This window comes from Phyllostomus discolor, chromosome 1, assembly GCF_004126475.2.
Source record: "Phyllostomus discolor isolate MPI-MPIP mPhyDis1 chromosome 1, mPhyDis1.pri.v3, whole genome shotgun sequence".
In the NCBI taxonomy this organism is placed as follows: domain Eukaryota; kingdom Metazoa; phylum Chordata; class Mammalia; order Chiroptera; family Phyllostomidae; genus Phyllostomus; species Phyllostomus discolor.
This window is the reverse complement of record NC_040903.2, coordinates 85,313,898-85,326,717: the sequence shown is the minus strand read 5'-3', so window position 1 is coordinate 85,326,717 and position 12,820 is coordinate 85,313,898. Positions and strand designations below refer to the sequence as shown.

Sequence of the window (12,820 nt, the reverse complement as noted above, 5' to 3'; positions counted from 1 at the left end):
CTTGACTTGCATTCATGTTAAAGCAGTCCTTAAATATTTATTTGTTGTTTTTAAAAAACAGCAACTTTGTCTTTTAGAGAACAGTCAGTCTGCTATGTAATAGATGATGTCAGTACCTGCTCTGTTTTTTTAAACTGTATTTTATTGATTATGCTATTACAGTTGTCCCATTTTTTTTCTCCCCTTTATCCCTCTCTACCCTGTACCCCACCCACCCTCCAGCATTCCCTCCCTCTTATTCATGTCCATGGGTCATATATATAAGTTCTTTGGCTTCTCCATTTCCCATACTATTCTTAACCTCCCCCTGTCCATTTTATTCCTACTAATTAAGCTTCTTATTCCCTGTACCTTTTAACCCAATTCTCCTCCCTCACCTTTTCCACTGATAACCCTCCAGGAGATCTCTGTTTCTGTGATTCTTTTCCTATTCTAGTTGTTTGCTTAGTTTTTTTGTTTGGTTGTGTATTATTTTAGGTTCAGTTGTTGATAGTTGTGATCTTGTTGTCATTTTACTGTTTATACTTTTTGATCTTCTATTTCTTAGTTAAGTCCTTTTAACATTTCATGTAACAAGGGCTTAGTGATGATGAACTCCTTTAACTTGACCTTATCTGGGGAGCACTTTATTGCCCCTGCATTCTAAATGATAGCTTTGCTGGATAGAGTAATCTTGGATATAGGTTCTTGCCTTTCTTGACTTTGAATACTTATTTCCAGCCCCTTCTTGCCTGATTTTGAGAAATCAGGGATAGCCTTATGGGAACTCCTTTGTAGGTAACTCTCTCCTTTCCTCGTGCTGTTTTTAAGATTCTTTCCTTATCTTTAATCTTGGATAACTTAATGATGATGTGCCTTGGTGTGCTTCTTTTTGGATCCAATTTCTTTGGGACTCTCTGAGTTTCTTGGACTTCCTAGAAGTCTATTTCCTTCATCAGATTGGGGAAGTTTTCATTCATTATTTGTTGAAATAAGTTCTCAATTTCTTGCTCTTCCTCTTCTCCTTCTCTCATTCCTATGATGTGGATGTTGGAATGTTTAAAGTTTTCCTGGAGGTTCCTAAGCCTCTCCTCATTTTTTTGAATTCTTGTTTCTTCATTCTGTTCTAGCTGGATGTTTATTTCTTCCTTTTGTTCCAAATCATTGATGTGAGTCCCAGTTTCCTTCCCATCACTTTTGGTTCCCTGTATATTTTCCTTTATTTCACTTTGCATAGCCTTCATTTCTTCCTTTATTTTGTGACTGAACTCATTTAGGTGAGCATCCTGATTACTAGTGTTTTGAACTCTGCAGCTGATAGGTTGTCTGTCTCCTTGTTGCTTTAGTTCTTTTTCTGGAGTTTTTTGTTTGTTTGTTTTAAGACGATAATCAGATTTATTGAATTCCTATCATGTGTCAAGTTCCTATCATTTTTTAAAATTTTAATATATTTTATTGATTATGTTATTATAGTTGTCTCTTTTTTTCCTCCCCTTTATTCCCATTCACCCTGCACCACCCCTGCCAACAGCATTACTCCCCTTAGTTCATGTCCATGGGTCATAAATATAAGTTCTTTGGCTTCTCCATTTCCTATATTATTCTTAACCTCCTCCTGTCTATTTGGTACCTACCATTTATGCTTCTTATTCCCTGTTCCTTTTTCCACATTCTCTCCCTCCCCCTCCCTACTAATAATCGTCCATGTGATCTCTGTTTCTGTGAACCTGTTCCTATTCTAGTTGTTTGCTTAGTTTGTTTTTGTTTTTGTTTTTAGGTTCAGTTGTTGATGTGAGTTTGTTGTCATTTTACTGTTCATATTTTTTATCTTCTTCTGTTTTTTAGATAAGTCCCTTTAACATTTCATATAATAAGAGCTTGGTAATTATGAACTGTTTTAACTTGACCTTATCTGGGAAGCACTTTATTTGCCCTTCCATTCTAAATAATAGCTTTGGTGGACAGAGCAATCTTGGATGTAGGTCTTTTACCATCTACAACCTCGATTACTTCTTTCCAGCCCCTTCTTGCCTGTAAGGTTTCTTTTGAGAAATCAGTTGATAGTCTTATGGGAACTTCTTTGTAGGTAACTGTTTCATTTTCTCTTGCTGCTTTTAAGATTCTCTCCTTATCTTTAATCTTGGGTAATATAATTTTGATGTGCCTTGGTGTGTGCTTCCTTGTGTCCAACTTTTTGGGGACTCTCTGAGCTTTCTGGATTTCCTGAAACTCTATTTCCTTTGCCAGATTAGGAAAGTTCTCCTTCATTATGTTTTCAAATAAGTGTTCAATTTCTTGTTCTTCCTCCTCTCCTTCTGTCATTCCTATGATTTGAATGATGGAACATTTAAAGTTGTCCTGGAGATTCCTAAGCCTCTCCTCATTTTTTGAATTCTTATTTCTTCATTCTGTTCTGGTTGAATGTTTATTTCTTCCTTCTGCTCCAAACTGTTGATTTGAGTCCCAGTCTCCTTGCTTTCACTGTTGGCTCTCTTTATTTCACTTTTCATGGCCTTCCCTTTTTCTTTTATTTTGCAACCATACTCAACCATTTCTGGAGCATCCTGATCAGCAGTGTTTTGAACTCTGCCTTTGCTAGGTTGGCCAGCTATTCATCACCTAGTCATATTTTTTTTCTGGAGTTTTGATCTGTTCTTTCATTTGGGCTATATTTCTTTGTCTTGGCACATGCCTGTTAGGTTGTAAGGGGTGGAGCCTTACATACCAGGGCAGGGCAACCCACACTGCTGCGTTGTGGTGCTATCTGTGGTGGAGGGGTCAGAGAGGGAACAATGCTGCTTGCTCAGCTCTTTCCCCACTTTCTGTCACTTCCCTCACTTTCTATAAGTAGATTGTGCCCTTCCAGCTGCTGATTCCTGGATGGGTGAGTTTGTATATATTCTAGGACCCCGTGAGTCTCTCCAATGGACTCTCTTGTCATATTGGGAGTTTCTCTCACCTTTGCAACCCCACAGATTTTTACAGCCAGAGAGTTTTAGTCTTTAGTTTCCCATGCTGAAACCCTGGGCTTCCCGGTCTCACTCCCTAGTTGTTCCTCCCAGCTTATCCACATGAGAATGTGGGACTGCAAGGTCCACCAGCTCCTGCTCACTTGCACTGTCTGCAGCATTGCTGCCTCTTTTCTGCCTGGCTGCCCATCTCCACCCCTTCTACCAGTCTGGATGAATGTTTCTTTAACTCCTTGGTAGTTGGAGTTCCATACAGTTTGATTTTCTGGCAGTTCTGGGTGTTTTTTGTGTTTAAATTGGTTGTTATCCTTCTTTTGGTTGTTTGAGGAAGTTAAGTGCTTCTACCTATGCCTCCATTTTGGCCAGAATTCTTTTGTTTCAACTTTTTAAATTATTTGAATTTATCAACTTTTCTCCATCCATACCACCACTACCCTAGTCCAAGCACTCCTTGTCTAGACTCCTGTTAGCTCCTAACTTATAATGAGTTATTTTTTTCCTCAATTCAATTTATTCATGACTGATTAGGAGTTGTAAATTTTTTGTTTGAAATTAGGGTTTTTATAAGCCAGTAGTACCCTGGGTATTACAATCCTGAAATCATATAATGCCAGACTTGAATAAGATTTACATACTATTTAATCTACATCCTACATTAATAAAGATAGTCTTGGTTATTTTGAAGTAATAAAAAAGTCCCAAATCTTACAGGCTTAAAGCAGCAAAGAATTCTTTCTTCTCAAACTGTGCAACCATTATGGGGTGGCTGGGGACTCTAATCTGCGTCATGCACTTTCTGTGACTTATCCCGATGAAGGAGCCACTGTGGCCTTGAGCCAGTCACCATGGATGAGGGAAAGAAAGCCATAGCTAAGCATGCATGAATCCTCAACAGTTTCCCAGGAGTGACATATATTATGTTTAATCAGTTTCTTCGGCCAAAGCAAGTTACATGACCACACCCAAACTGAAGCAGTGTAGGGCATTGCAATCCCCCATGTGCTTAAATGGAGAACTGAAAATATTCAGTAACTACTAATGACTAATTCAGTCCTACATTTTACAAAGGAAGAAATTAGGAACAGGTCATGAAGCTGATTTATATCACAGTCAAAACTAAAACTGGGTCTTGGATTCACTGTCCAGTGCTTTTTAAAAATAATGAACCAGGAACTGCTTGTCCTCTACTCACGGTAGAATTAATTTAAGTGTCTTAATATTAATACTTTATTTACTTTGGTAATATAAAATCCTTGCATTGAAAGGTTTTGGTACCCTGGCAATAAAATATAAAACAGACAAATTAGAGGTCTTGTTCTTTCAGTCTCACTCATGTTCTAGCAAGATGCCTTGGTAACAAAACACAAAATCAATCTCTCTCTCTCTTTCCATACACACACACACACACATACACACATACACACACACACATACACATGAATGAAACTCTTTACTGAATCCTTTAGAAATATATTGACAAAATGTCTTCAGGAAGAGAGGTTTATTTTACCCTGATATTGAGAAGTCTACAGGTACTGGTTCAGTAGCTCAGTGGTATCGGAGCCCATGCTTCTCTTGGCCTTTTCTTATGGACCCAGAGTAGCTGTAACTGTTCTATGTATTACACTTATGATCAAGTCTGGACAAAGGGGGATGGGTGGGAAGCCAGCTGTTACTATACCTTTTATTAGAGAAGCAAAGCTTTCCCAGAATCAATACCTTGCTCCCCATTATCACAGACTACCATAAGACCCCATTTGCCAGGACTGTGATTACATGGACGTCCTAGTGACAGGAGAGACTGGGAAAATTGAAAATAAAGTTAACATTATGATTGGGCAAGCTTAAGACTGCCTTGAACAAAATAGGGTTCTGTTGGCAAGGCATGGCATGAGGGAAGAGGTGGTAGAAAACAACTAACAATGACCACCCCATTTACTGATTGATTAAAGGATAGTTTGAAAGTATTTATCTATTATTGTTAAAGCTGACCTAGAAATTATTGTGAATAAATAAGATATAGATTCACTACTGAATTCCCTGTGGCTATGCTATGTATCTTCTTAAATAGTGAAATTCAAAATATGATAAAGCTACTACAGTCAGTTACACTATAATAGTTATTTCAAAAACACAAATTTATTCCAACAAAGACAAACTGTTTGAGCATATCACAGTTTCACATTTCCTTGCCTGTGATTTTGTCCACTAGAAACACTCAGTAAATGAAGAAAAGTGCTGATCCTCAAAGGAGCACACCAAACTCAGGCATGTACGCCCCTCCAGGTTTCCAGCAGCTTCAGTTTACTGCCCGTGGCCCCAGCCACACCTGTCCACTTCTGACACTGCACACTTCCATCATCTGATTTCAAATATCTCTTCTGCCACTTCACTCGGAAGCTACGACGCTATGACTTCTATAAGATACCTTCAGTTATTTTTCAAATTTTAACTTTTTAATTTTATTTTTTAAACTTCAGTTCCTTTTCAAAGTAAAGCTTCATATTTATTGTAATATTTATGTATTTCTTAACTGTTTATCACACGTAAAGCTGTGCTATAATTGTTTTTGTTTTCTATCTGTTTATATATATATATATTTTTAATCCTTACCCAGGGATATATTTATTGATTTTTAGAGAGAGAGAAAGGGACAGAGCGGGATCAGTGATCAATTCCTCCTGTATGTGCCTGGACCCACAATCTAAGAGTGCGCCCTGACTGGGAACCACATCCAACATTCTGGTGTGCAGTGTGATGCTGCAGCAAAGTGAGCCCCCCAGCCAGGGCTCTCTCTGTACTTTATTGGTCACCCACGAAGTTTTTGAGTGCTGAGTCTCTAATCTCATATTTTTATAAGTCCTGTAGTTTTGATTGTACAGTTTTGTAGTAGTGTTATGTCTAATAGTATGTCTGTTAGTAGGCAGTGAATACACACATATTATGTACACATATGTATATATAATAATAAAATACAATTTAGACATTTTAAACTTGAATTCAAAAAGCTAATTTTTAGCCCTGGCTGGCATAGCTCAGTGGATTGAGCACGGGCTGCGAACCAAAGTGTCGCAGGTTCGATTCCCAGCCAGGGTACATGCCTGGGTTGCAGGCCATAACCCCCAGCAACCACACAATGATGTTTCTCTCTCTCTCTCTCTATCTCCCTCCCTCTCCTCTCTAAAAATAAATAAATAAAATATTTTTTAAAAAAGCTAATCTTTCATCTTAGTGGTAAATGTCCCTTTAAAAGCATTTATTAAACGTACTTGGAAGGGCTTGTTTTAAAAAGACTGAGGGTTGTATTCAATAAAAGGGATTCAATATGCCAAGCTATATATAGATGTTTTTATAGTGGGTGAAAATCTGTCATATATCTTTTAAGATAATTATGTGAATTGTTTGCAGCCCACACATCCTGAGTTGGAAAAATGGTTTTCATCTCTTTTTTTCCTCAGTGTAAACCTTGTCTAACAAGAGTTACAAAGCTGGCTTTTGGCTGTCTCTTTACAAGAAAAAAGAACCTGTTTTCCTCCTCAGGGTCTTTCTTTTATTTAACGAGGACATACAAACCCCTCAGCACATCCCCAGAGCTTCTTAGAGCCTCCCCTTGAGAAATCTCAGTGAGTACAAGGAAAAACAACTCTAAAAAAATTACCGAAAGGGCCATCACTATTTGTCTTTCTCTCTCCCAGTCCTTGCCCTTTGTCTTTTCAACTTTCTACACGTCTCTTCTCAGTTTCAAATATTTTTCCTCTTATTTTCCCAAGGTGAGCTGCCTTTTTTGTCACTCTTTTTGCAAAAAGGGATGGGGAAAAGCTGGTACAGAAATCATATCCTGACAAGTTGCTTGTTTTCTTATAGACCAGGACTCAGAAGGACAGGGCTGGGGCCATAATGGATTTATTTCAGGCAGCGGCAACACTGGGAGAGGAGAAATCAAAAAGACACCTGGCAGCCTCTTGGACATTCTCTTTCCTTTCCGTGCCCGCAGACCAACCTCCCTCAAATTCACATCCTTGTTTCCTCAGGAATGCGGAAAGGGGGTTTGGCAAGTATATTTTTTAGTAAATAATGTTTGGGTGTTCATGACTCAGTGTGCACAGCGATCCTTAAAAATGACTCTGTATCCACTCTTGTGATATGAATGCAAATTCTCTTAGCCTCACACTAACTCTGTGGTTACATATGAGTGACTAAAGGTCACACACAAGCCCACATCTGCCTCCAGGCAACAGACAACACAGTGTCCTGAACACGCCTGTGCACCCCCATTGGCACACAAGAAACCCATCAGCCACAGCTTACACTCCAGTGCGCTTCCCTTCCTCCCGGCCTCACCTTCTTCTCTTTCCTCTTCCCCCAACCCCCAGCTCTCACCCCACACAATGGGATTTTTGTTTGCCTCAGTAGCATGTGACAGCGCAGTCCCTGCTTTGCCTAGCTCTGTGCTGCAGGTCTCTCAGGTAACAGGTGGCAACTTCCCCTGTTGGATTCTAGGTATAAAAAAGGAATGACCTCATTGGGATGGGGCTCTGGGACTCCGTACAGGTGGCAGTCACGGCCAGGTAATCCTGAAGTGAAGCTGTGTAGTTAGAAGGGGGCAGTTAAACTTGACACTCTGGTGGTTTTAACCCTCACCCTGAGGCACTTTAGCAACCAACAAACAGCTATACCCTGCAAAGTCTCTGAAGCTTATCTTTGCCTCAGATGGAGCCCGAAGAAGCCACTGGGAAAGAAAACGTGGGCACCAAGAAGAAGAACCTGACCTTCTTGAGGCCCCGGCTCTATATGCTAGAGAGAAGGAAGACAGACACTGTGGTTGAGAGCAGTGCTTCTGGGGACCACTCTGGCACCCTGAGGAGGAGCCAGTCTGACAGGACCGAATACAACCAGAAACTACAAGGTAACCCAGGAGAAATCAATCGTCCCCGGTTACTGCTTCCCAGCCTTTTTTCTCCTGCTCTTCCATTTGCAAAGAAAACACTTAAGGCAGAGGAGGAAATAGAATGTAACCTCCTCTCTAAGAGGAAAATAAGAAAAAATAAAAATGAAAGTAAATGTAATTCACAAGTTATTGGAACAAGTTATTATTATGTGCTTCAATATTTAAAGAGCCACTTCTGAGTTATTCTTAATATTATATTTTTTCCTGATGAGAGTAATATTTTTTTCTGCTATGTCCCCCCTTCCTTTCCCCCTCCTCCACCCAATTTTAGAAATGGGAAACATTAGAAAGCAAATGATTTTGAAATCTACAAAAGAGAATTTATCTCAATAGAGAGGCGTTAGATGTCACACCATGAGATCTGTCTAGGTAATTGCACTGAACTGTGATTAAATGGGGGCATGAAACTATAATCATGTCTGTGAAAAATAAAAACTGTTGTCAGCAGGATGGCATAACAGGATTTGTTGAAAATCACCTAGGTGTTCATTCCTTTAGAGTGAATCGAATAACATCCAAGTACAGTAATAGATGTTTAGCCATGCTTAGATTGAATCACTTTTGGAGAAATAACTTCAGTTATTTTGTCATGGGTATGAGATAATTTGACACAGTTATTATAACACATTCTCTGTTTCAGGCCTTGAATTTCTCTAACTCTTCCCATCTATTTTCTCTCTCTTTTTCTCCCTTTCTCCTGAAGGTCACTTGTTCTAGAAAACTTTATTTTGAGATTGAAATTTTGCAATGTTGTAAATATCCACTGACGTCCCTGTTCTGTGATCCCCAAACGTATCTCTGCCTCCTTTGACCACATTTGTGTTTGGGTTTTCATAATCCCACCAAAAGCATCGCTCTGATTGAAAAACTACAATGAGGCTGGAACAACTGATGAGACAAGCTTATACTTAGCTGGTCTCTTTCATCAAAAATATGTGTGAATTTAGTTATGCGAAGTAAATAAGTTAAGTGCATTTTTAATTAAATCTTTAAAGATTCTTCCTCTCAGTTAATACTTTTAAAAAATCCTGATAGCTCAGAATTAAAATGTAGAGTTAAGTCTTATTCTTAAAGGATACTTTTAAAAATGGGGAAGGGGCATCATTTGATTTTTGAAATTGTTCTCAAGGTAATTGACATGTTGGGAAGAATGCAAAATTTAAAAAAATATTTTATTTATTTATTTTTAGAGAAGGAAAGGAGGGAGAAAGAGAGAGAGAGAAACATCAATGTGCGGTTGCTGGGGGCTAAGGCCTGCAACCCAGGCATGTGCCCTGACTGGGAATTGAACCTGCGATGCTTTGGTTCGCAGCCCGCACCCAATCCACTGAGCTATGCCAGCCAGGGCAAGAATGCAAATTTTAAAGTCATCCACATTGGTTTCTAATCCTGTCTCTTCTGAGCTTCAGTTTCCCCATCTGTGAAAATGGGTACTGCTGCCATGTAGTATTGTTAAGAGAATGAACTTAGATAATCACATGAAACACCTAGTATATTGGCTGACACAAGGTATGCGCTCAATAAACAGTAGTTATTTTCAGTTTTAGGAACAATGAGTACTATAATGGTAGAGCAAGATTTTTCCTCTATTAATCTAAATTTCTTCTACTAATCTATTTCAACTATTTTCTGTCCTTTGATGAAGTGACCACATATGGCAGTTTAGGAAAAGCCCATTGCTTGTTCCCCCACAAACAGGTTTCTTCTGTCTGGGTCTCACTGATCCAGCATCTTTTGGGTTCACATATTCTATTCACAAAATAAAAAGATAGGAAATACTTTTTACTATTAACTTCCTAAACCTAACTAAAAAAGTAAGTCTGGGCCATAAAATACAGCGGGCGGTTTTAAGTGACTCTGCAGGAAACCTCAGGCTTCTTGTACACTCCTTGGGATTTGTGATTGTCCTGTGCTCTCATGGATCCTGTCTTTGAAGGTGAAAGAAAAGATGCAGGAGTGAAGCCATGTTCCTGGAACTGCCCATGCTAGAGAAACACTATCGGGGATTATACAGGAGCACATCAGAGCCGTAGAAATAAACTGGCCTCCTGATACGTGACATTTTTTAGATGTAACTCTTAATAAAATCCAAGTGTGATATCTGATGAGTAGTAGAGCATTTAATATGATTCTTCCCTAACTGCTTTGGCAACAAGAGAAGGCATTTCCTTATTAATGTTCAAAGCAATCAGTTCTTTAGGTTTATACTTTGGTCCTACTATATCCACTATCAGGCAGATGAGTTCTAAACACCTTAAGAAGCCTTTATCGCTGAGATGTCAAGAGTTTTTCCTTTGCCTACCATAGAACTGGTAGTTCCCTGGGAGGTGCTGAATAAACACTGAGCTGGTTACAGCCCTCAGAGGGATTGCTGGAAGTCACTGTGAGGTCACAGCACTCTTTCTAATAGTGCAAGGCAGCCTCAAATTATTTAGTCTGTTGTCAGTGCTATGTTACTATCTGAGCATTAAAATTAGCTGCTTTAACTCTCTCTGGAAGCAAGTTCTTTGGGTTCTGGGAAACACAAGATCTTTCCCAGGTGCCCCTGGGATCACCTCTTAATTCTTACTATCCACCTGTTCAATTCAATTTCTGACAGACATCATTTTGGAAATGTGAATCTGAAATTCTATTTTTTTAAAAAAAAATGGTACACTGGGCAAAAGCTACTAGATTAAATAATAGAACATGGTTGTAATAAGAATATCATAAATTTTTATAGAAAATTGTAATCACATGTACAACATATGTGATTATGTGATTACACAACATATGTGAATGATATGTGTAACCACATAGTCATTCCTACTAAGCCTCAAGTTGTACAATGATAGCCTGCCATTGGTGAAACAGGAAAAGTCATCATTTATGCTGCCTGTCACTACCAGAACCAATAAGTAGAGACAAGGATTGACTCGTTATGGGCACTTTATTCAGATAGCCACCAATTTGAGAAGGCAGTGGGTTATGTACCCTCAAAAGACCATCTTGGTCTTGTCTCAAGCTGAATTTTTTTATAAGGAGAAAAAGAATGTAGGTAAGGGGTTAGAATCTAGGAAAAAGGTACATAAGAGGTTCGGAATTTGGGAAAAATGGTTAGTCAGATAAAAGCTTCAGTCCTGTGATTTCCCTAGCATCCCTTTATCTGTTGACCCATGATTCTGCATCTGTGTGTCCTGGTTAGCAGGTGTTCCCTCCCTGGAGCACAGTGGCTCAGACACCATCTTGACCACTTGCAGTCCTCCTGGGGCACAAAGGTAGAACTGCTTGTGGGTCTCCCGGAGTCTGGGTAGGTCTGTTTTTACATTCCAGTTCCTGGAACAATAGCTTTCTTGCATGCATTAATTGCTAAGCCTGTTAACTATACAACTAAGCTAAAAAACCTTTTCAACTCTTGAGTTCCCTCATCGTTAGTGGCTTCTTTATTTCTCCAACAGATTTGTTTAGTTAATTTATTGAAAATGTTATATGGTAAGCAAAACCGAAATATATGCCAGGAATTACTACTATAAAATCATTATGAAAAAAAAGTCTGACCTTTACTCTACAGCGACATAAAGTCTCACTGAGAAAGATAAGAGAAATGTAATAAAGTGACAGGATAGCAGTGGAGGGGAGATCAGTAAGTCCACAAAAGGAAAGAACAGTTTATTCAGGGTTGAGTGGAAAAAGTGGTGAGAAAACATTCACAGATGATATGGTGAGGAGAAGGAAGAAGGGGCAGAACGGGGAAAGAAGCATGTTTTAACCTCTTTGTTGTACTTTGTCTGAAATCGTGTTGCTTGTTTCCCTGTTTATTGCCTATTACTAACTTTCATTTCTTCTCCCATCTCTCATCTCCCCATTCCATAAAAGACATCCTATCCGTCTTGCTAACTGTTCCATCTCTGCGTTTAGAATCATCCACAGCACACAGTGAGCACTTGGTAACTTCCAAGTAGAATGAATGATTGGAATGACCTGGTTTAGGCCAGAAATCAGTGTGAGGAAAGGCATCAAACCCTGAGTGAAGAATCCCTGTGTTTTTATATGTGAGGACAGAGATGTCCATTAACAAAGATGATTCTTCAGGAAAAAGAAATATAGCAGAGATTAAAATGTACAGAATTACCTACATAACAAATAATTCTTAGTGGAAGCCTACCTAATTCCTGACCTCCCTTTTAGAGCATACCAGACCATACCTCCATCCATTCTTCTCCTTCCATTCAGAATGTGAGTATATTATTTTAGCTTCTAGCTAGCTCAACTACTGATTGCCATTTTAATGGGAGCTAAAGGAAGTGATCAAAGCAGGGGAAATTTAGTGGCTGAGTTGTTAAACTGCTTTTTTGAGGAAATGATCACATGTGTGAATTCGACATTTGAAATTTGCCTGATTTAAACAGTTATGCACAAGTGTGTCTGTGTGTATGCAGATGATCTGATCTGTGTATGTAGATACAGATTAGTTGTATGTATACTTCAGACATATTTCTGTAAAAATTAATACTTTTTATAAAAAGTTTATTGATTAATAACCAGCAGCCCTTTCTAAAAACCCTACATAATTGATATTACTGACATTATAGATGCTATGGGGTGAATGTTTATGTCCCCACCCCCCCACCCCAGTTCATATACGGAAGCCTGATCCTGAGTGTGATGGTATGAGGAAGTGGGGTCTTCGGGAGGTAATTAGGTCATGATGGTGGAGCCCTCATGAATGACATTAGTGCCCTTGTAAGGAGAGACATGAGAGAACTTGCTTCCTTTCCCTCTGCTTCATGAGGTGCCCTTACCAGACACTGGATCTGCTGGCACCTTGACTTTAGTGGCACTTCCAAACCTCCAGAACTGTGAGAAATAAACGTTTGTTGTTTTAAGCCACCTAGACAGTGGCCACACCAAGCCTCTGGTTAATTTTTTTGTGTAATGCATATTT

At 39.1% G+C, this 12,820-nt stretch overlaps 1 protein-coding gene across 2 annotated transcripts in view; it reads left to right on the top strand.

The window, feature by feature from the left end:
* Nucleotides 1–7,425: 7,425 nt before the first annotated feature.
* ARHGEF38 (Rho guanine nucleotide exchange factor 38) overlaps nt 7,426–12,820 on the top strand; it is a 132,490-nt gene continuing 127,095 nt past the window's right edge. For both annotated transcript variants that reach the window (XM_036025735.1, XM_028508281.2), the window contains exon 1: nt 7,426–7,854. In XM_036025735.1, coding sequence (XP_035881628.1) covers nt 7,659–7,854 — 196 coding nt within the window. In that variant the 5' untranslated portion in view covers nt 7,426–7,658. The remainder of the gene's footprint in view (nt 7,855–12,820) is intronic.